The sequence below is a fragment of the Polypterus senegalus genome, chromosome 15, assembly GCF_016835505.1.
Source record: "Polypterus senegalus isolate Bchr_013 chromosome 15, ASM1683550v1, whole genome shotgun sequence".
Taxonomy (NCBI): domain Eukaryota; kingdom Metazoa; phylum Chordata; class Cladistia; order Polypteriformes; family Polypteridae; genus Polypterus; species Polypterus senegalus.
The window spans coordinates 20031803-20054667 of record NC_053168.1 but is presented as its reverse complement, the minus strand read 5'-3'; the positions used below and the strand labels follow the sequence as shown (position 1 = coordinate 20054667).

General features: G+C 36.3%; 1 protein-coding gene across 4 annotated transcripts in view; it reads right to left on the bottom strand.

Annotated features, from left to right (window-relative positions):
- Nucleotides 1-1403: 1403 nt before the first annotated feature.
- si:ch211-13c6.2 (uncharacterized protein LOC100000125 homolog) overlaps nucleotides 1404-22865 on the bottom strand; it is a 47327-nt gene continuing 25865 nt past the window's right edge. For 2 of the 4 annotated variants that reach the window (XM_039737391.1, XM_039737395.1), the window contains 11 exons: nucleotides 22775-22861; nucleotides 15522-15658; nucleotides 15133-15252; nucleotides 14182-14235; nucleotides 11791-11851; nucleotides 10569-10703; nucleotides 8355-9222; nucleotides 7422-7479; nucleotides 6269-6367; nucleotides 4768-4822; nucleotides 1404-2314 (listed from right to left, as the gene is read on the bottom strand). In XM_039737391.1, the coding sequence (XP_039593325.1) occupies nucleotides 1944-2314; nucleotides 4768-4822; nucleotides 6269-6367; nucleotides 7422-7479; nucleotides 8355-9222; nucleotides 10569-10703; nucleotides 11791-11851; nucleotides 14182-14235; nucleotides 15133-15252; nucleotides 15522-15658; nucleotides 22775-22861 (2045 nt within the window). In that variant the 3' untranslated portion in view covers nucleotides 1404-1943. The remainder of the gene's footprint in view (nucleotides 2315-4767; nucleotides 4823-6268; nucleotides 6368-7421; nucleotides 7480-8354; nucleotides 9223-10568; nucleotides 10704-11790; nucleotides 11852-14181; nucleotides 14236-15132; nucleotides 15253-15521; nucleotides 15659-22774; nucleotides 22862-22865) is intronic. The other 2 variants (XM_039737392.1, XM_039737393.1) reach the window with 2 other exon arrangements.

Here is a 22865-nt window from a genome sequence, read left to right as displayed (position 1 = left end):
GAGAGTATTTTAACGTCGTTATTCAGAAGTGAAATTGGTCTGTATGATGCACATTGTAATAAGTCCTTATTTTGTTTTGGAAAGACAGTGATTAGTGCTTGGCTTAAAGGTTTGTGGAAGAGATTGGTTATCTCTGGCTTCTGTAAATGTTGCTAATAGGAGGGAGCTAGCTGAGCGGAGAATTTCTTGTAAAACTCTGCAGGGTAGCCATCAGGGCCTGCTGCTTTTCCACCTTGGGTGACTTTATAGCATCCAGTAATTCTGATAATGACAGAGGTTTATCGAGCTCCTCCACACTAATAGCGTCAATTTGTGGTATCTGTAATTTATCCAGAAATGCATTAGATTGTATATTGTCTTCTTTAAACTCAGTAGTATATAGGGATTTATAGTAGTCTCTAAAAGTGTACATTATATTTTTGTGTTCGATGATTTTATCTCCATTCGTGTTAGTAATTACCGAGATTGCGTTGCGCACTTCTTGCTTGTGAATTTGTTGCGCTAAAAGCTTATTAGCTTTCTCTCCATGTTCATAATAATGATGTCTGGATTTGTAAATTAGTTGTTCGGTTTCTTTAGTTGTCAAGAGGTTTAATTCTGAATGTAGAGCCTGCCTCCTCTTATGTAGAGTCTCGCTTGGTAGTCTGGCATGTTCTTCATCTATTTTAGTAATTTCGCTTTTTATCTCTGCTACTTTCTTCGCTCGGATTTATTTCTGTGGGAAAGATATGAGATAATCTGTCCTCTTAAGAAGGCCTTAAGAGTTTCCCAGAGTATTCCTGCAGAGATCTCAGGGGATGTATTTGTCTCTAGAAAGAATTCAATTTGTTTGGATATAAATTCAGTACAATTCTCGTCAGCTAATAGAAGCGGATTGAGACGCCATCTGCGGGGTGAGTGTATGGGGCTTAGTAATTTCAGCTCCAAGATCATCGGAGCATGGTCTGAAATAACAATAGCATCGTATTTACAAGATTTAATCTTAGGCAAGAAGTTATTATCTATAAAGAAGTAATCAATCCTTGAGTAGCAATGATGTACTGGTGAGTAGAAAGAATATGTTCTTGAATTTCATTCTTTTCTACTGCCGTTTTCCAGGATAGCTGCTATCCAATGCAAAATGATCTGTAGGTATAAGCAAAACACGTCATACACAGCAACTCGTTTTTATATTACGCATCTCTGTCAAATAGTTCTCACTTGAGAAAACAAAAACACCTGAACGCATTTTCAGAATTTCCTTACTTGAAGAGATTTGAACTTCATTCTGACCAGGAAAGGTCACAAGAACTTCAGCGCAGTCTGACAGAGACGACTGATTTGAGGTCATAGTGAAGCAGATGGACTCATTATACTTAGAGAAAAAATAATGTTAAAAAAAAAAAAATCGCACATAAAATCGATTAAGAGAGTTTAATGTGTCTTTATTAAATCTTTGAAAATTCACAGAAAAACACCACCTTACAAATGAAACGAGGCTAAATGATCAGACCTGCAATATGCACATTTAATAAAAAAAAAAAACAAACAAAAAAACATTAAAACAATAAGAGCCAACAAACACCTGTTCATTACAAATAACTTCTACTGTCATGGAATTTAAAAGAAGACTGATGGGGAAAGAAAATGTTTTCTTTGGTCAGGAAGTCAAATGAGAAAAGGATTTGTTGGATACTGTTAAAGATTCCAGTATCTTACAGTATGAACACTGATCCTCTGTTTGAGAGCTTTGTGGAGGTGAAACACACGGTTGGCTGGATGGTCTGCTGCTTCCTGCAGTCAGGGTCGTGCTTTCTGTGCACTGACAGAGGACAGCTGGCTCATTGTAACCTAGAAATGGCTAAGCAAGTAAAAGTAAATTCACAGACAGAATAAAGATAAAATAATTCGTCACGTCAAGGAATTCACTTACTAAGTACTACATTTTTTCATTTTAACAAATATTACTTCATTCCGCGTGAAAAGTAACTGTAGCTGGACGATGCTGTCATATCTGCAGAACCAGCTGCCCCACGCTGTTCTGTTGCCATCCAGTTGAGAGACTGCATTGGCTCCCCCCTCCATCTTTCACCCCTGTCAGACATAGGAGGATTGTAAGATGAAGGCTGAGCCAGTCTCGAGTAATCTGCTTTCATTTCATTGTACTGTTGAGCTTCATAATAAGGTGCATCCTGTCCTCTGTCAGGTGACCACTGCCTACTCCTCATCTGAGGCTCATTGCCAAGCTGGGAATTTGGTGGATAAAATCTTCTATTAGGCGATCTGCTCCTGCTGCCAGTATTGTGCTGCTCCTCTTCAAAAGTTGCACCAACACCTATAAAGAAATGTCATTAAAATTGTAAAAGAGAGCCTGTCAAAAGTTTTTAGAACACATCGGTTTTAATCAATTGAAGTACAATGAATGATCTAAAATGGTGAGAAGGTAAGCAGTAAATTGCTAGAGGTTTGAACTTAGAAAGTATCTTAGCAAAAACTGAAAAAAAGGAAACTTCAAAATATTACAAATGGGCCTTCTTCATGGAACAACTAATAGGTTACAACTACAGATGTTCTGCAGCAATTGAAGTAAATCAGGCCTTGTAAGATGAAGCAAACAATTTGCACAGGTGTCCCAACTTCTGTTGATAACTTAAAAACCCTCAGTCTGTCCTAAAGCAGAGTGTTACTGCACCCTCTGAAGTACTACTTGGGAAAATATTCAAGCACAGCTTAACAGTGGTGGTTGATAAAAGCAAGTGTCAGTTTGTACTGTGAAGAGGAGACTTTGTGCTGCTGGTTTGACAGGGCGAGTGGCAGATAAGAAAGCCAATCCTTAAAGGACAGAATAGGACCTTGAAATACAGACTGTGGACTACTGCAGAATGGACAAAGTCTCCTCTCGATACTTCACAGGGGCGTACCAGGGATGCCACAGTGACTGCCAAGGACACCATTAGTCCTTTGGAAATTGCAGAGGGAGAAGGGATGCTTAGGTTAAATAGGCTGAAATCTAACAAATGGCCAGGGGCTCATAACATTTGTCCTATAGTACTCAGGAAGTACAAACAGAATATATCTCCTTGACCCAAATTTTTCAAAAATCACTACACACTCAGGAAATTCTTAAGGACTGTAAGCTGGCAAATATTACCGTATAAAAGGGTGATCAATCTCATTCAAGTAACTAGAACTATGCAGTAAGCTTAAAATGCATAATCCAAAAATTTATGGAAGCAATTACTAAGGCAAAGATTGAGCATCACGTTTGAAGATCAGGTTTTATTAGTGGGCTCAGACAAGGAAGGCTGTATTTCACTAATTTTATGGAATTCTACGAGGAAATAAAAGCATTCAACCAGCGAGATGCTATATATAATTTATCTTGATATTCCAAAGGCTTTTGATAAGATACTACATGAAAGCTCTGTGATTAAACTAAAAGAGATGGCAATGCAAAGCAGTGTGTAGGTTGGTACAAAATTGGCTTAATACTAGAGGATGAATCATTACTATGGTGAAAGGAAACTTCAGAATTAACGGATATTAAAAAGTGGTATCCCTCAGGGATTAGTGACGGAGCCGACGCTTTATTAAATGTACAAAGATGAACTGGGTAGGAAAATAAATACGCTGGGTAGGCTTGCAGATGATACTAAATTAGATGGAATGGCAAAGAATCTAAAATTACAGCTGAATTGTGAGAAAGAACCAGAAGTCATAAAGGATTCGCTGCTGTCTAAACTCAGGATGTTAGATGGTACAGAACGATGCACAGAGAACAGCTCAAGTGAGGTTATGATTAAGCATTGTAATTCATTAGTGAGATGTCATATGTGCGGTTTTGGTCTCCACAGTAGACTGATTAGGCCGATTCTAGGACTTAGACTATGTTCACAATACTAGTGTGTTTTTATTTAAAAACAGCGTTTAGGGAGGACGACTTGCTGCCTTCCAAAAAAACAAATAAGTGTGGGGCAAGAAGTGCAGTTTCTCCATTGGAGCTTCATGTATGTTAATGACAGAGTGATTAAAAACTAGGCATTTTACTAAATTCAGGGACTCATTTCATATATAAAGGCGTATGGCCAGCCTGCCTAAGAAGTATGAGCTGTGAGAACGGATTAAGAGATATGATTCATCTTAAACATATTAAGAACTGGCATGATTCAAGTGTTTAAAATTAGGAGAGGAATTAGTATAGTCGATTCCACATGTTTAAAATGAATTATTCAACAAAACAGACACACGTGTAAACTTGGGCAAATTTCACAGAAATGGTAGAAAGTTTTTTTTCCACATCGGTAACCACAGAAACATAGAATAGATCATCTATGCATTTCTGTAGAAAACAGGATTTCAGGGATTTTAAATCTAAACCTGGTGTTATTTTGAAGAAACTACATAATTACTACATCATTTTTTTCATTTTTATTACTATTTAATTTAATATTGTTTCTTTGTATCAGTATACTGCTGCCGGATTATGTGAATTTCCCCTTGGGATTAATAAAGAATCTATCTATCTATCTATCTATCTAAAGAGGACTTGTGAACTTGATGGGCAGAATGAATGGCCTGCTCTCGTCAAACACCTTCTAAGGCCTCCAGCTCCAAAGAGTTCATCTCATTTCAACAATACCTTTAGCACCTTACTGGATACATCGTCCAGTATTGATGGAGTCTACACTGCTTAAAAGTACAGTATTAAAAAAAAAAACACACGTTAGGTGAACATGAAATCCATTCTGGACAAAAGACATAATTTAATGTTACAGATAATGAGTTTACCTTGGTGGTTATAATCTTTAGATATGGCTGGCTGCTGAACATTTATGTTCATATCCTGAAAAAAGTAAACAACAACAACTGTTATTAAAATCACGAACAAAAACAAAATACTAGGGGTGAACAAATTGAGGTTTCAGAATATCACGTTACTTTTAATAGCACAATATTCAAAGAAAACAAGTCATGCTTTTAAATAAGATTTTAATTGTGTGTTCAGTGTCAAAGATTATTATGATGTGTAGAAGTGGATGCAAATAACATATTCCTCTCCCAAAAATATTAAAGATCCTAAACAGTTAATTAGCCAAAATATTACACTAAACATTACAAATTTTGACTTTAAGAGAAGTGTTGCACTGTGCTTCTATGTATATACAAGAAGGTGCTGAGAAATTACATTTGCTCTATATTGCACTAGCATAAGAACAAGATCTGCAAAACTCACAAAAGTCAAACCACTGTCCAAGCCTTTAATACTGGTCAACTATGGGTGAGTCCTGCCAAATACAACAAAGAGGAAGGCTGGAACTGCAACCACTTAGGAGGAACAAGAATGGCTCTTCATACGATTCTCTCATACAATTGAAATAAATAAGCAGCCCTTGAAAAACCCTAAACACCTCCCTAAAGGTGTCTTTGAAGCACACTGCTTTTGCAACAAATGTCCTGAGATAGGAATTACAGTCTTTATTTACAAATAATGAAGCTTAAAAAAAAAAAAAAAAGGGTTACCAAAATATGTAGAACCCATCCCTCGTTTCTAGTAAAAGGAGGATATAATGTTATCCAGTGGAGGAAAAGAATAAGAGTGCAAACGTATGAAAAGAGAAAAAGGTGTCAAAGTGATATTAAAAAGTAAAATATATGAGAGTACTTAATTGGACCATTTTATCTACACACTGAGCAATTCAAAGTTTGTGGTGACATATTCTAGGGATTTTCTGAAGCAGAACAAGAGCATCTGAATTTGGGCAAGACAGTACTCTGCTTTTCATCACTATAAGTCACAAAAGACTGGCACATAAAAACAAGCAGTCCTTCCAGTGCCCCATCAATTTTCAGGGGGATGAACTCACAGAACCCTAACCCCAACCCAACCCCCACTGCACAGGGCTTACACATTTAAATATTTTAGCAAAACAATATTGTTGTCACAATGAAATCAACTTCTTGCCCTTCCACCTTAATACAACAAGTGTCGGTCCAGATGCCAAGTCTGTTACTCCAAAAGGTGGCGCATCACAAACATTAGCACTGCTTTTACAAATCCCATTCCAAATGGCATATAACAGAGATGTATATATTGCATGGTAAACTGCAAATGGTAATGCTGAGGTCCATGTTGATTATTGGGATTTCAATCCGTCTTAGACAGGTGGCTCAGCTAATGTGGTTGTATTTAAGTTTAAAAAAAAACAAAAAAAAAAAACAATTATACTCTAGTATGAAAAAAAAGTACTTGTTCTTGATTTTTATTAAAGTTTACAATCAGTTTATTTACCAAATACTGCCGTTGCTTTGACTGAAAGTCCTTCAAAAGATGAACCAGTTTCTCCTTCAGGAATGAAGCTTCTTCTACATTATTTATTTCAATATCTTTCTAAAATTTAAAAAGAGACACAATCCTATCAACATGTATTGATTTACCTCTTTTGAAAGAATACATTTTGCTTTTAACTGTACCACTCCTAAATGTTAATGCTAGAGAAATCCTAAATCCTCCATAGATTTTTAAGGTGTTTGGTCATAGCCACCTATGTTATATTCTTCCTAGAGACCAAAAAATAAATACAATTATTTTGTCAGTATTTGGCTTTACCTTTATAGTAAACTGAAAGACAATAATAACTTCAGATCATCAAACAAGACAAAATTGTAGCACTAGTGAGACTGGATGGAGGGAAAAAACATTAATATAAATTATTCAGATTCTAATGACAGACAGAATTGATTGGCAGGATATTTTATTTCTTCACTCCAAACTCTTTGCCTATAGAATATAGTCAACATTCAAGCAGTTCAAGTGATCATTCATTCTAAACTGAGGTGCCATTCACACAAAGTCAACATGCTAAATTTCTGCAGCCTACCTCAGTAGCAATCTAATATAATGGCAAACTAGGCTTATTTAACAGTATACAAAAACACCTTAAAGAAAAAAAAAATTGAATTGTAAGTTAAGCTCTTTTGTAAATGTGAGATCAAAGACAAAAACTAGTGTTGCAATTCGAAGAGGGGCAAACAGCTAAATGAGGGATAAAACTGGGCAAAAGTTTCAAACACTGCCTCCCAATAGCTGCCAATGGCTACACTGGTAGCAGATAAAAGCATCCAGCCATGGCAGCCCTTTTTAGGACCAAGCATGCCTGCCGCTGAGAAAATCTTTTTCATATTACACACAACTAGAGAAGACATGTTGAATGCACTATAAAATGAAAAACAAATGCATTTACATCTAAAATGCTGCTTTTGCAGAGTCACTCAATGCTAATGTATAAATTCTATAAGGAAGCTGGATTTGGTGTACACTTTGTTATACCTTTGCCATCCATTATTTAACCAACCAGCTTCTGGTACTCACAAATCCAAGCGAGTTTGAAATTTAAATTTATGAACCTAGTGAAAAACAAATGCATATACATCTAAAAGTTTACCTCTCTGGAGGACACAGGGTCCAGTCTGGGCCTTTTGTTTGAATAAGAGCTACCAAAACTAAAAGAAAGAAAAGAAGATTAGAAAAAGGGAAAGTAACAGCTAGCAGTCTTAAGTTACTAGAGAAGCGGGGACCTCCTCCATTATACTGAAATGCACATAAATTACTTCTTGTGCAATGTGTTCAGGAGTGGAGTACACTCTGGTTCTTGCCTTTGCAGGTGTTCAACAAGGGGTGGGAAGAAACGATTTTAGAAATCTGCTACAAAGTTGAAATCCTGCAAATTTCAATGCATGTTCATTCAACAGACAGAGCCCACAGTAGGAGGTGGTATCTTCTAAATGGGGTTAATCAATTTGGTTTTTCCACAAGTTCAATTTGTTTATTACCATGTCTGTCATCTCACAGCTCTAAATATGAGTAAATCATAACACAGGACATACATTTACTGAAAAAAGCAGACTCTTATAAGCTAGATATGTGCAAATATTTTAAGAGCTCGCCATGCTTAAACAGTACAATACCAAAACAATCTCCCAATGCACCCAACTGCTAGGCAACAGACCAAAAAAGGATGCTTAAATGGAAACTACACAAAGTTCTTCGATACTTAATCATTAAATGACTAAAGCAGTGACAGGTGATAATTTGGCTGCAAAAACAAGAAAGGAGACCGATTTAGTTAAAAAAAAAAAAACCCCATGTACTACTATTGTGCTGTAGTTAAACACAAGTCCCAATGTTTTAATGTGTACTGCTAATCAATGTATTCATAAGGTATCATCATAGCACTTATCTGAGGTCCAACACTGGTCTCTTTATACCAATTAGCAATGCTACACAGGTTGCACTGGGTGCTGTAATTATTTTTGAAGTACTTACACAGCAATATTTTTCAATATTATTATTAGTCTCCTGCTTAGAAATGATATACCTTTCATTCCTCTGAAAGTCAATTCGTTGATTAGGCATTGCTTCAGAATAGCTCTCAGGACCCCTTTTGCCAGGATATCTTCGACTGGAAGTATCTGTACAGAACTCTTCATAAGGCTGCTCTTCTGGATATCTTCCAGCTGTTAGTATATCACGAGGCTTATTTAGCACATAACCTTTATCAGACGCATCGTCAGGATACAATGCATTAGGTGGATCTTGATTATACTGGGCATTTGAGGTCATGTTTATGTATCTCCTTCCAGCTTGAGTGTCAGAAGGATATCTTCCCAACAAACCTTCACGCATACCTTGCCCAGCAGGCTCCTCCACAGGACCATGCATTTCCAAAGGTCTTTCATTTAAAGGTTCTGGCCAACCTTCATGTTCTTCTCTTGGGCCCCTTTCAAGTAGCCTTCTCCCTGCACCATTTTCAATCATGTATTTATCTGGACCACCTTCAAACCTCTTCCTTTCAGGAGAAAATCTTCTTTCAGACCAATTATCATTAAGACTCCTCCTCTCAAAACCTTCCTCATAATTGTAAACAGAATCCCGTCTCTTCTCTGGATACCTGCTTCTACATTTCTCTTCAAAATACCTTCGATCTTCATCAGCATTCCAGCGATGGTCATCCTTCTCAGGATATCTTTCATAAATATTATCGTGGTATCGTTCATCTAAACTCTCATCAATGTATCTTCTGTTTCGCCCGCCATCAGGATATCTTTGTCGCTTATCCTCATAGTAATTCCTGCTAAAATCTCGTTCTGGATATTGCCTACTGAATTCATCCAGTGGCCGCCTTTCCAAATCTCTGTCCCAATAACATTTATCTCTTTCAATATCATATGATGTCCGCCTTTCTCCTGGAAAATGAATACACATTAAATTAACTGCATTGTTGAAAAATAAACAAAAATTCAATCTCAAAAGGGACTGTCACATTATCCACACTTGCCATAAGACTCTGGAGAAAAATATCACATGCATAATGAATGGGGAGAAACTTATTTTGAAATAAACTTAAAACAGAAAAAAGTGAGAAATACTACAGATTACAAAGCGTCTATGTCAATCAAGCAATGAATAATTAAAAATAAGAAACTTAGAAACTGGAAAAAAAAAAAATGGTATAGTCACCCCTTGACTGGAGAAAATAACAGCCCTCATTTTTTTAGGTTAAGTCTGTAAGGGTTTTGCATATCTGAACATTTAAAAGTTCTTCCTCAATTGCTCAGGATGTATTAGAGTTGTTTGTAAGCAGTCATTTCAATGTACGCCTACATATTTTTAATTTAAAGAAAATGATTTGACTGGTCGTCCAGCATTAATTGGATTTTTCATTTTAATCCACAGTATGGCTATGGCTATACAGTACTTTTACATTAGTTTCTCTGAAAGCAGCTTCTTCCAGTCCTCCAATAGAACACGTGGCCATTTTACTAAGCTACCAGTCATTATGAAATCATTTTTTCCTTCTGTCTTATGAAAACGTTCAGACACTGACCAAACACGATTAGTACTAGTGTTATATTTTGATCTCATTCAGCCATTTCTGAAGTAACGAACATTTCTTCTGCTTCAGTCATGCCACTCCATCAGACCTATTATAAACATTCTGGTGGTCTCAATCATTCTTTCAGACCATATCATTACTTTTACAGCATATCTTGCTCTTACACAAAATTACAACGGCACACTATTTTCTCAATTTCTCCATAATTAACTTTATTGAATTTTCAATGGCCCTGAAAAGAAACAGAAATCCCCGAACTGCAGCTTTCGACAGTAGATTTGTAAATTAATGCTCACTCAACTTTATTCTTCTTTTTCTAAAGCTGTTAAAAGCACCAGCTGTGGGCCTCTCCGGGGACTGAAGTACTTAAACATCTTAACTGCATATGGTTTATGGGGTAATTTCAAAACAGAATGGGTTTCCTCAACATCAGTTTAGCGAAGCAAATGAACATATTTCTTGGTTTAGTTTAGAAGTTCAATAAATCTATAGACTTTGATTTTGACATTGAGTTTTTTGTTTTGATTAAAGACAAAAAGTACTTCTAACTTTTATAATCCTTTACTGTAACTCAAAATCTGGAAAAAGGTCAAAGGGTGCAATACATGAGTTGTGTGTGTGCATATTTTTTCGACAGCTACTTTGTAACAGATTTATACCCTTAATTATAATTAATTCTAATTGATTTTTAACCACCTCTTGCCAGACCCACAGAAGAACGAGAACTGGACCGATTTCCTGCAAAGGCTGTTAACTGATCGAGGACCTTTCCAATTGACAATGGTTCATCAGATGAATTCCATGTGGTCTTCCTCATTTTGCCTAACAATGCTGTTGAGGAGGGGGGAAAAAAAAAAAAAATCAGAGTCAGCTATTCAAAGATTTATGAAAATAATTTCCAAATCACAACATATTTCTAGGGACCACCAAAAAAGGTGTTATTAATGCTCAATGTAAGAAATGGTCACTAATTCATTATCAGATAAATAGTAAATAACGGAAAATATTTAACAAAATGGTCATTCTTGTCAGGACCTCACCCAATGAAACTCTAATTGTAAGGAACATTATACTTAACAATGCCACTGTACAACAAAATATGAATGTTCAATTTATCTGCCTGAGCTAAATTTTTAAAAGAATGCAGCTTTTATCACTACTGCTTAAATGAGGTGTCAGTAATACCTACAGTACATCTAAAAATTGTTTAACTGGGGACAAATAATATTAAATCCATCACACTTCTGCCTTTTCCCAAACTTTATTTTCACAACAGCATAATGCAAGTAATCCATGACACACCAGTAAAAATCGACTGTATTCGAAGGTCCTGTTCATATTATCGTAGAGAGTGCAGTGTGACTATCCTGCTTATTCTTTCCACTATTTTGCATATTACTGCATTTTGCTTTGCAGATCACTAAGAAGCACATCTTCTCGCTTCCTGCAGATGGTCAGGGATATGCACAATTACAATCCAAGGGCTGTGGAGGAAACTCTCAATATTGTCACCATTTTTGATGCATCTTAAGGACTGCACTTGCCGTGATTTTTGTCAGTGGTTGGTGGAAAATGTAGCAATATCAAGCAATTATTGAACATGTTAAACTCAAACAAACAGCATTTTGTGAGGTGGTCCATGTATTGATCGGTACTGGCAAAGACATTCGAGTGTATTCCACAACCTATACATTTATAAATAGAACTACTGTAATGTTTAAAGTAATTGAACAGTATCTATGAAAATAGTGACCCCAACAAAACACCACACACACACGGTGTTAAACCAGCGTTATTTTCTGGTCTATATGAACAATGATTTTTGTTTTGCATATTATTGAATATTCATTCTAGACAGATTCAATTTCAGACTTAATTCAAATTGATGAAACATTACCAGAACAAACAAAAACCTCACATTTTAGGTATCCAGCTTTTGGTTTCTGCTCCTGTATAGAACTGGCATTCTTTTTGGACTGCTATAAGAAAAAGAAATTACTCATTAAAAGTAAATAACAGTTTCCATATTTTTACTAAAATAATAAAAGCCAGTAGCATTTAAAGAACAATATATTACCTTTGCCTTGATTTACTTTTGTGACAAGTGTCACATGATAATATATTTGAATACTTTATAATTTGATTGGCTGCAACATTAATACAAGAAAACTTTTTAAAAACACTAAAACTGTCAAGACTTCTAAATATGTCCAATATGGGCTTAGTAAATGTTACACATATAGTGGTGTGAAAAACTATTTGCCCCCTTCCTGATTTCTTATTCTTTTGCATGTTTGTCACACAAAATGTTTCCGATCATCAAACACATTTAACCATTAGTCAAATATAACACAAGTAAACACAAAATGCAGTTTTTAAATGATGGTTTTTATTATTTAGGGAGAAAAAAAATCCAAACCTACATCATGGCCCTGTGTGAAAAAGTAATTGCCCGCTTTACATGGGCACAAAACTGGGTTACGCATTAAATAGGGACATCCACAAGAACTTAGGAAAATTGCAGTCCAACAAGACATGAGATTTCAGTTAAGTTTACTTGATTCTCCACTTTGATTACATCAGATCATGTGTGTAAAACATTCTAAAAGTCAGCAAAAGTCACTCTTTAAAAGCTATAGTCCTCTGTGGAGAAAAATGTTCCGGTGTACTCTGGCACATTACAGAATATACAGCAGATCACTACTATAACACCACTGACATCGGCTTGTGCGTGGATACTTACAGTAGACCACTAAGACACTTTAAACTGAAGTACGCATTTCTCTGGCAATTACATTTCTGGGCATCTTTTAGTATTATTTCACATATTTTGCTGGACCAAAAACTCCAAGACCATCAAGCTGTACTTCATCTGGAGACTCTATGGGTCACTGGCAGCAGTCACCTATGCTCAACCATTCTTTGATGTGCCGCTCCATCTTGCTCATCTAATGTTCTGCCTCCATCGGATTTACTATTTCCTGAATAAGGATTGGATTTCCACTATGATGAAAACACTCTTGTGATGAACTTCTCTATGTTAAAATATTGTGTCAATAGCAAATGTTCAGACTGTAATAATCTTAAAAACTTTGGCATGCTGTAGCATTCAAAGCATATTCACAGGTGATAATGACCTCCCCAGGCGGTGCTCATCCGCACTGCTAATTCTGAAGTATGCCATACAGCTCAGGGTATTTGATCACATTATTGTTAATGTACCAAATCTCAGCTATATTGAAACACACACTAATATTGCTGTTCTTAACATAAAGCTCAGTGGTAAAGCAAAAGTACTTTCTGATTCAACATGGATTGCAAGTTATTATCTACAAATAAGGAGACTATCTAGGTGCAATTATTTTGCAGAAGCTTGTGGGGCTGTCTGTGACTGTTAGAACCGAAGACCAATCGAATACCTATTGAATATGTACTGTCCTTCCAGCGTTTGGCTCTAAAACTGAGAACAAAATACAGTCTTACTGTGGGCTACTGTAAAATCTAAATTTATATTTCTACATTAAAGCCTATACAAAGTGTTATTTGTACATGGCTTTCTTCTTTTTTGTATCCGTGAAGTGCCCTGAGCAAGGAAAATGTGCAATATAAATAAAATGTATTATTGTTATTATTTCTTGATTTTAATATGACAATGCCTACAAATTCCCCCTTCGATATTAGACTTTTTCTAGCCATTTAAAAAAAAACAGTATGTTTTTAAAATATGTGCCTAATAGTGAGAAATAGGAGTGTCTGTTTTTAGTAGCAGATGGGTACAAGCAAAAGAGTAAAGGCAGTAGGTATAGTCTAAAAGATAAACTGGGGCACGATTGTCGAGAAACCAGAAAAACTGGTTTAAAAACATTTCACATACAATGTAAGAGGTAAAATGGATTAGGAATCAGTGTCTGAAATAATCAAGAGCAAAAATGCTATCAATGTTAAATAAAAATTGTGACCTATGGAACATAGAGATGGTGGCAAACAAATGCCCCAAAAATTACATACAACACTAATAGTAATTTAAAGGTATGACTGTCACTATAGTACTAAAATATCGTTTTGCCATTCCAGTTCAATCTAATGTTATGCTTTTACAGCTTTCCCAGATTCTGGCCTTTGAGTGCTGCCGACTTCATAATTCCTCTCATTTACTGCAGCTGTTGAAGGACTGGCTACTATGAAACCTGCTTCAAAGATGAATAAAACCATCATAACAGCAGTTAAATTATTAAAGAGGCCAATCTACCAACCCCTGAAAAACAGATGTTACATTAACTAAAAACAGAAAAACATGCTTATAAAATACCTTGAATGTACTGCAGGGCTTGCCAAGTTCTCCTTCACAATATTGCCAGTGCTTCTGGTGATTTTATGAAGGGAAGGGCAATAAAATAAAAAAAAAAAGCGACTTTCATTTGCGATTTCTCAAACACATCAGTTCATTATGCTGTACTTAAGGTATTTATAATAATTAGGCCACTGCCCGACATCCATGCTAATAAAGTTGATGTTACTCTGTGTTAACTCTGTTTAGTTGTTTTTACTTTGTTTTAATTTGTTTTATTTGATTGTATTTTATCTACTTATTAGTTTGTTTTGTTTAAAATTTATTTTAGCCTATGTTCAGCACTTTGGTCAGCGGCTGTTGTAAGTAAAGTGCTTTATAAATAAAGTTGACTTGACTAAATGATTACAGCAAAATACCTAACACTACCTCCATAAAGCACACTATCCAGTTTTCTTACAGCCACTAACTGTGTTCGTTAACTTTGCCATGAGTGGGCTTGTGGAGAGGACTCAACATGAACCAGCAGGGTTAATAAACAGACAAAAATGTGAGAAAAATTCTTCATGAATAGCAGGAACACAATATTCATGCCTTCTTTCACTGCTTTCTACGGTCACCTCAGTCACCTGTGTACACTACTGGGGCCATTTTTCTTTACTACCATTCTGGTAGTAAGCTGTACACATCTATGTTACTGGAAGTATAAGCATATGTTGTCTCAAATAATGTGAAGAGGTGTCTGGGGGGAAAAAAATGCTCATATTTTGTCCAGCTAACAACTAATTAAAGAATAAAGACACTGTGGACAATTATTGAACGACACACAAAAATGTTTCAGGCCAAAACTAGAATTTTTTTGTCAATACCTGGAGCTGAATGTTTATTTGAATATGGGTAATTATTACAATATGTAACCTAAAGATAATGGATGAATAAAAACACTAGCAAAAGCAAGCTAAACGATCATACCTCAACTTCACCCCTGCCTTCCTGTTGTTCGAGCAGCTCTGCTTGAGCTCGGATGGTTTTACCGAGTTGTGCGGTGATGACGTCTGTTCTCCAAGTAACCAAGTCTGGTCGATGAGTTTCCTGTAAAGAAAAAAAGTCAATTAAAATGGAAACGTTCAGTGCTATATTTGAAAGTGATTTTTTTTTACAAATGCAAAACAAATGGATATTCATGGTGATAAATAAAAAGGTACATAAGACATGTAAAAATCTCATTCAAAAATGCAAGTTGTTTTTGAAGATGGTAATTTATATTGATTGAAATTTGACCAGTAAACATATACTGCAGAATTGAACTATTTGTAACACATAAAGCTAACATAAGCATAAATAAAGCAATACAGGCTTACCAAATATTTCTTCCTGTGTTTCTTTCCAACAATATGTAATGCAACATCTGCCATTTCTGCCTCAAAAAAGCAGAGTCTACACAGGTACTTGGGAACTTCACCTGGCTTAACATCAACTTCAGCAACATTCTGCAATCCTAGACAAACCAAAACAGCAATGTTAAGTTATATTAAAAAAAAAAAATCAATAATGAACACAATCTTCAAGTATACAGGAGATGAAGCTAAGAGTTGCTAGATAATACAATTAAGCAAGTTATTTGTCTAAAAAATTCAAAAATATTTTACTGAACAGGGCTCTCTGCCACAACAAAGCAGTTAATAAAGCAAACTTTAACCATCTTAGCATCAGACCCAAGTGCTACTCAGGGTGTAAAAACAGTGCTAAAAGCGTTAGTCCCGAGTGTCATTCAGGCAACGCTATAAATGAATGTCACGTGAGGCCAGCGGATTACTTGGGTTGTAAAGGTGCCAACAGCGTTAGTGCAGAGCGTGACTTGGGCAACAATATAGGTGTGTCTTGTGTAACCATCAAGCCCAAGCATTACCCAGGCAATGGTGTAGTCGCGTCTTCTCCTAACCTCATAATGGCATCTTGTAAGAAACACCTCTTATCAACAGTGATAATTAAGTGAATCTGTCTTCAGGTAGTGAGATTGAAATGGTCAGTGAAACTGAAAGTGATTCTGGGAATTCGAAAGTGACACTCGCATCACTTGCACATGTGCAGCGTGTTGTTCATATTAATTATAATATTATACTTTCTACATTATCATACTTCATTATCATTATACTTTCTACACTTCTGGCTTTGTACTTTTGGAGTTTTGCACATTTAACAGTAGAAAGATTTAATAAAAATGTCATTTTAAGCCAGAAAATGCAAAGCTTTTTATATTTTTTTTTTTGGGAGAAAAAAATGTAATGCTAAAATGACCTGTGGGGAAGACAGTCACTGTTGAAAGAAAACCGTTCTAATTCTAGGCAGCAGGTTTTGCACAGCTACTATAAGGGATGAAATACTTAACTATGATCAATATATAGAGTGCAGTTATCAGTTGTGACGCTGGGTATCAGATGCCTACAGTCTAGTTGATCTGTCCACCAAGTGGCATTGGGCTGATTGAGATGCACATTTCTGATATATTTTCTACAGCAATATTTGTCCAAGCCAAAAAAAAACAACCCCCCAATAAAGCAATACAGATCACAAACATCAAGATGATGATGATTGCACTTTTCAACATAAACAAACTTGTTAATAAAGAATTTCCCTGATACCAGACACCAGTTAATTAATGACAGTACAATGAAGTGCGGAGGCATTTACAGAAAAGCATCTTGAATTTTCTCTCTAGATATTTGAGGCTTTTTTTTTTAATACCTATAAAATTACAAACTTATTTGAAAATACAGTAGTTCCCCTGTATCCACGGATCACTGAAACCGCGGTTGGGAAATTAAATAAAATGTTAATAAAAAAACAAAAAAAAAAAAAACACAACAAATTTATAAAAATGAAGCTTCACACTCGTTAACCTGTGTAAGTGGCATTATAAATCACCATTCTCTCTGTCATTTCTTTATCTCGTGTGCTTTGTCAGCCAAAGCAGTTCTTATCATAGTGAAAGCATTACTTTATGCTTATGGCTGAATGTTCAATAAGAACAAATCAGCAATTCATGAAATAGTAAAAAAACAAAAGAAATGTTTGCTAGTGTTGCATCCATAACACATAAGTGTTTAGTGAAGACTGAAAAAGCATTCAATTTATGGGTGTAAGACATTGGCAGAAAGTGTGTTCTGGTAGACAGCAACATACTGCATCAAAAAGCATTGCGGCTGCCTCTATGAAGACTTTAGCAAAGAATCGACTAAAAGCAGTGACACCAAGCCAATTATGGCAAGGAAGAGATGGCTGCATAGATTCAGAAATTGTTACGAACTTAAAAACATAAAAATTACGGAAGAGACTGCGTCCTCCAACAAAGAGGCATCTTCCAGAATTTTGGGAAAAAAAAGAAGAAAAAAAAAAAAAGATCTCTTCCAGAAAAAGTGTTAACTGTGGCAAAACGGGGTTGTTTTTTGAAAGGCATGCCCAAGAAAACACACACTTAAAAAAAGTAAAATCAGGCAAAAAGTGTTAAGTCATAAAAGTACAGACTAACCTTGATATTATGCGGCAATGCTACAGGGCATATGATCAAGCTAGGATTCATTTACCAACCTAAGAATCTCCACCCTCTCAAGAACAAGAATACAAATCTTCTAGCTGTGTTCTGGCAACACAATAAAAAGCCTGGGTCACAGCCATTCTGTAAATGGAATGGCTCCACAATTTTTTTCTTTTTTATCTGAAGTTAAATAAATACATAAATAAATAAATAAATAAATAAATAAATAAATAATTTAAGGCAGAAAGGAGTGAAATTTAAAAGTTCTGCTATTAATAAGACAGCGTACCTGGCCACCCTTGTCTGTTTGCTATGAAGATGTAAATTTTAAGGTTTTATTTTTACCTCAAAATACCACCACAGTGCTGCAATCTCTTGACCAAGGAATCATTCGATGTGTCAAGGTCATATAACCCCACCTAGCATTTGATCGGATTTGAGCAGCACTTGATGCTGACCCTACTACTCAATTAATGAAATGCTGGAAATCATTTAGTATTGCAGATACAATAATGTTTACAAAAAATTTAAACCAGAAACTGCAAATGCATATTGTTAGGCTATATGGAGCAAGGTCATGAATGACTTGAATGGCTTTGCGAAGACCGATGGAAGAAATTCAAAAGATTATTCAGGCAGCAACATAAGTTGTGGGAGATGGACTTGTCATCATGATTAATGAAGAAGTTGATGAACATATTTAAATCCATAAAGAAGTCTTAATAAGACAAGAATTACAAGAAGTTATTAATTCATCAGCAGACAAAGTTGAAAAGGAAGAGGAAGGAGGCCATCCTGCAATGAGGACATTACATTTTAGTAACATGTTACAGATTGCATACAACCTAAAGGATAAAATTACAGAATATGATCTTTGCATGGAATGTAGTAAAGTCATAATGAATTGAAAGGATGAGAAAACAACTTCAGTTTCAGTACTTCAGAAAGTATCCCAGGTTCTCCAGAAAGAGAGAGGCAAGCTTTTCTCATCTGAATCATTCAGTGTTAAAAGATCACCTGAAGCTGGTGACCCTTCCGACATTTTGTCAGATGGTCAATAAACTAACACTACATCATAATGCCTGCAACATTGATCTCACTTCATCTCATGACAACAGGTATGGTATCTTCTGCATTCCATCATCATCATCACTTTTCATCACAAGAAGAGCAAAGGATGACAGTTTTTTTTGAGAGAGTAAACACATTTACACACATACTCAACTGCATTCGGCTACAAATGTATGTGAATGTGCTCTCTCGATTTATTACTGTACAGTATTATAAACTGCTCAAAAAAATTAAAGGAACACTTTGAAAACACATCAGATCTCAATGGGAAAAAGAAATCCTCCTGGATATCTATACTGATATAGACTGGGTAATGTGTTAGGAACGAAAGGATGCCACATCGTTTGATGGAAATGAAAATGATCAACCTACAGAGCCCTGAATTCAAAGACGCCCCAAAAATCAGAGTGAAAAAATGATGTGGCAGGCTAGTCCATTTTGCCAAAATTTAATTGCAGCAACTCAAAATTGTACGCAGCACTTTGTATGGCCCCTGTGTTCTTGTATACATGCCTGACGACATCGGTGCATGCTTCTAATGAGATGACAGATGGTGTTGTGGGGATCTCCTCCCAGATCTGGACCAGGGCATCACTGAGCTCCTGGACAGTCTGAGGTGCAACCTGGTGGCATTGGATGGACCAAAACATAATGTCCCAGAGGTGTTCTATTGGATTTAGGTCAGGAATGTGTGGTGGCCAGTCAATGGTATCAATCCCTTCATCCTCCAGGACCTGCCTGCATACTCTCACCACATGAGGCCAGGAATTGTCGTGCACCAGGAGCCATTGTACCAGCATAGGGTCTGACAATGGGTCCAAGGATTTCATCCTGATACCTAATGGCAGCCAAGGTGCCTTTGTCATGCCTGTAGCGGTCTGTGTGACCCTCCATGGATATGCCTCCCCAGACAATCATTAACCCAAAACCAAACTGCTCATGCTGAATGATGTTACAGGCAGCATAATGTTCTCCATGGCTTCTCCAGACCCTTTCACTTCTGTCATGTGCTCAGGGTGAACCTGCTCTCATCTGTAAAAAGTACAGGGCACCAGTGGTGCATCTGCCAATTCTGGTATTCTATGGCGAATGCCAATCGAGCTGCATGCTGCTGGGCAGTGAGCTCAGGGCCCATTAGAGGACATGGGGCCCTTGGGTCACCCTCATGAAGTCTTTCTGGTTGTTTGGTCAGAGACATTCACACCAGTGGCCTGCTGGAGGTCATTTTGTAGGGCTCTGGCAGTACTCATCCTGTTCCTCCTTGCCCAAAGGAGCAGATACTGGTCCTGCTGATGGGTTATGGACCTTCTATGGCCCTCTCCAGCTCTCCTAGAGTAACTGCTTGTCTCCTAGAATCTCCTCCATGCCCTTTAGACTGTGCAGGGAGACACAGCAAACCTTCTGGCAATGACACGTATTGATGTGCCATCCTGGAGAAGTTGGACTACCTGTGCAACCTCTGTAGGGTCCAGGTATTGCCTCATGGTACCAGTAGTGACACTGACTGTAGCCAAATGCAAAACTAGTGAAGAAACAGTCAGAAAAGATGAGGAGGGAAAAATGTCAGTGGCCTCCACCTGTTAAACCATTCCCGTTTTGGGGGTCATCTCATTGTTGCCCCTCTAGTGCATCTGTTGTTAATTTCATTAACACCACAGCAGCTAAAACTGATTAACAACCCCCTCTGCTACTTAACTGACCAGATTAATATCCAATAAGTTTCATTGACTTTATGCTATACTCTGATTAAAAAGTGTTCCTTTAATTCTTTTGAGCAGTATATGTTAAAAACATAGCTTATACAGGGTTCAGTATTATCCAGGGATTTTACTCATCGATGGGGCTATGAAACATACAGTATCCCCTTGCAGATACAGAGGGACTACTGTACCTGCATATCATTTAAAACTACCTAAAACGAGCATCTCAAATGCATTTCCAAATATCTAAAAAATACCTTCAGGACTACTTTGAGATATCTAGAGTGCATTTCAATATAGGCCCTATTTAAACAAAAAAACAAAAACCAAACAGCAACTTTTGCAAGACGTGATTTTAAGTTAACTTTAATCAATTCCAGATATCTTAAAATGCATAGGACATTAGTGTGCAGATACTCATGGTATATTTGCGGTACCTGAAAATTATTTTGAGATATTAGATATCATGAAACATACAGTGGAACCTCGGGTCACAAACGTCTCGGAACACGTACAAATCGGGTTACGACCAAAAAGTTTGACAAAAACTTTTGCATCTGTTCACGACCACACACCCGGGTGACGAACAAGCCAGTTTCCCTTCCGGTTCGTACGCACCAATGATTTCCACACGTATTCAGTCTCTCCCTGTGCATTCGCGGTGAACTCTCTGTGCTCTATTCCATTTCCCTTCCGGTTTGTACGCGCCGGTGATTTACGCACGTGTTCAGTCTCTTCACAGTACATTGTTCTCAGTCAGACGTGCATCGCGCAGAGGGATCAAAACTGTAATCTCCTCTACACCCAGTTCCTCCTCACTTCCTTCATGCCAGAACTCGACTCATGCAAGGTTAGTTTTCTTGGTTGTTTATAGCTAGTTTTTGTATAAATTACGGCTTTTTCAAATGTTAATTTTTTTCCCCTGTGCTTAAAACTCATTAAAAAAAAAAAGTGTTTACAGCGAGCGGTTCGTAAGGCTGCAGCATGAACTCTTGCAGTGTTAGTTTTCTCTGTTGTTCAAGGTTTTCTCAGTGTTACTCAATGTTTTTACATTTAGTTTATTATTACACTGTGCATTCTATGGTATAATTAACTATTTTTGCTCTTTAAAAAATATATATTTACATACAGCTTGTATGGTCCAGAATGGATTAATTGTATTCACGTACAATCATATGGGGGAAAAATTACCTCGGGTCACGACCAAATTGGTTTGCAACCAGAGCTTTGGAATGAATTATGGTCGTGACCCAAGGTTCCACTGTACTTCAAAAATCTCTCAATTGTCTTAAAGCTCACAAATATAACAGAACTTGTTTAAACTTAAGATGGGTTTCAGGTCTAGTAAGCAATCAGTTTTTCATTTCTTCTTGGCTACTCCTGCTTTTTAATACATAACCCAGAAATGAGGGGTTGATTTACTCTTTAAAGGGATTAAGCAAATATTACTCTGAAAGATTTGGTTGTTTATATATATATATAAAAAAAAAATCCAACTTTGTAATCATTTGCTGGCTAATGAGTACAGAACTGATAATGACTATGAAGTAGCTGACCAATGCTTCTAGTTAAATTCCTCATGAAATTAAATAACTGATTTATTAGTAAGAAAGACAATTTAATGTAAAATGTTTTTCCCAACAGATTTTACGAAACACGACAAACATGAAGTCTGAATTGTTCCCAAATGACGACAACTAAAAAAAGATAATACACTAAATGCTAAAGATAAGCACCTATATCAACAAAAATTTGACCTGTAAAAGTCATTAGCAGGTAAATAGTTAAATAACAAAGGCATTTCAAAATAAGTTACACAGCAAATCAATACATCTGGAAGACAATTTAACTCGTATAAAACATTAACATTATTGTGCCACTCTGTAATAACACACCATAGGTCTGATACAGCAAATAAGAGAATCCTTAATTAGGACAGAAATTCCAATATTAAAGGGGTCTAGGGCAGATGAGAAATCTTTACCTGCTGTGGACCTACATGGACTGAGTTAAATAGCAAACCCATACTTCTTAAAACTGAGGATTAAAAGTGATAAAGGAGAAACTACTTACATGGTTATAGAAAATATGTTAAGGTCAGATATTAAAGCTAAACAAGTCAAAAATGTATGATCAGAATCTGTTTACTCCATTATATTAGGCTATTTATATTTCAACATACACATAAAACAACAAACTTAGATTTTTCTCCATTTGTTTATCTGAATAGGACAGTACAATCAGATTTTTTCTAATGTTCTCTTCTTATTGCAAATATTCAAAAAATCTGCAGTAAGTATCAACTTACCAATTAATGGTTCATCCAACTGAAGATAATCAAAATAATCATTCATATTTTCCCATTTCGGTAGACTATAATCTCTTCTGAGCTTCCCTGT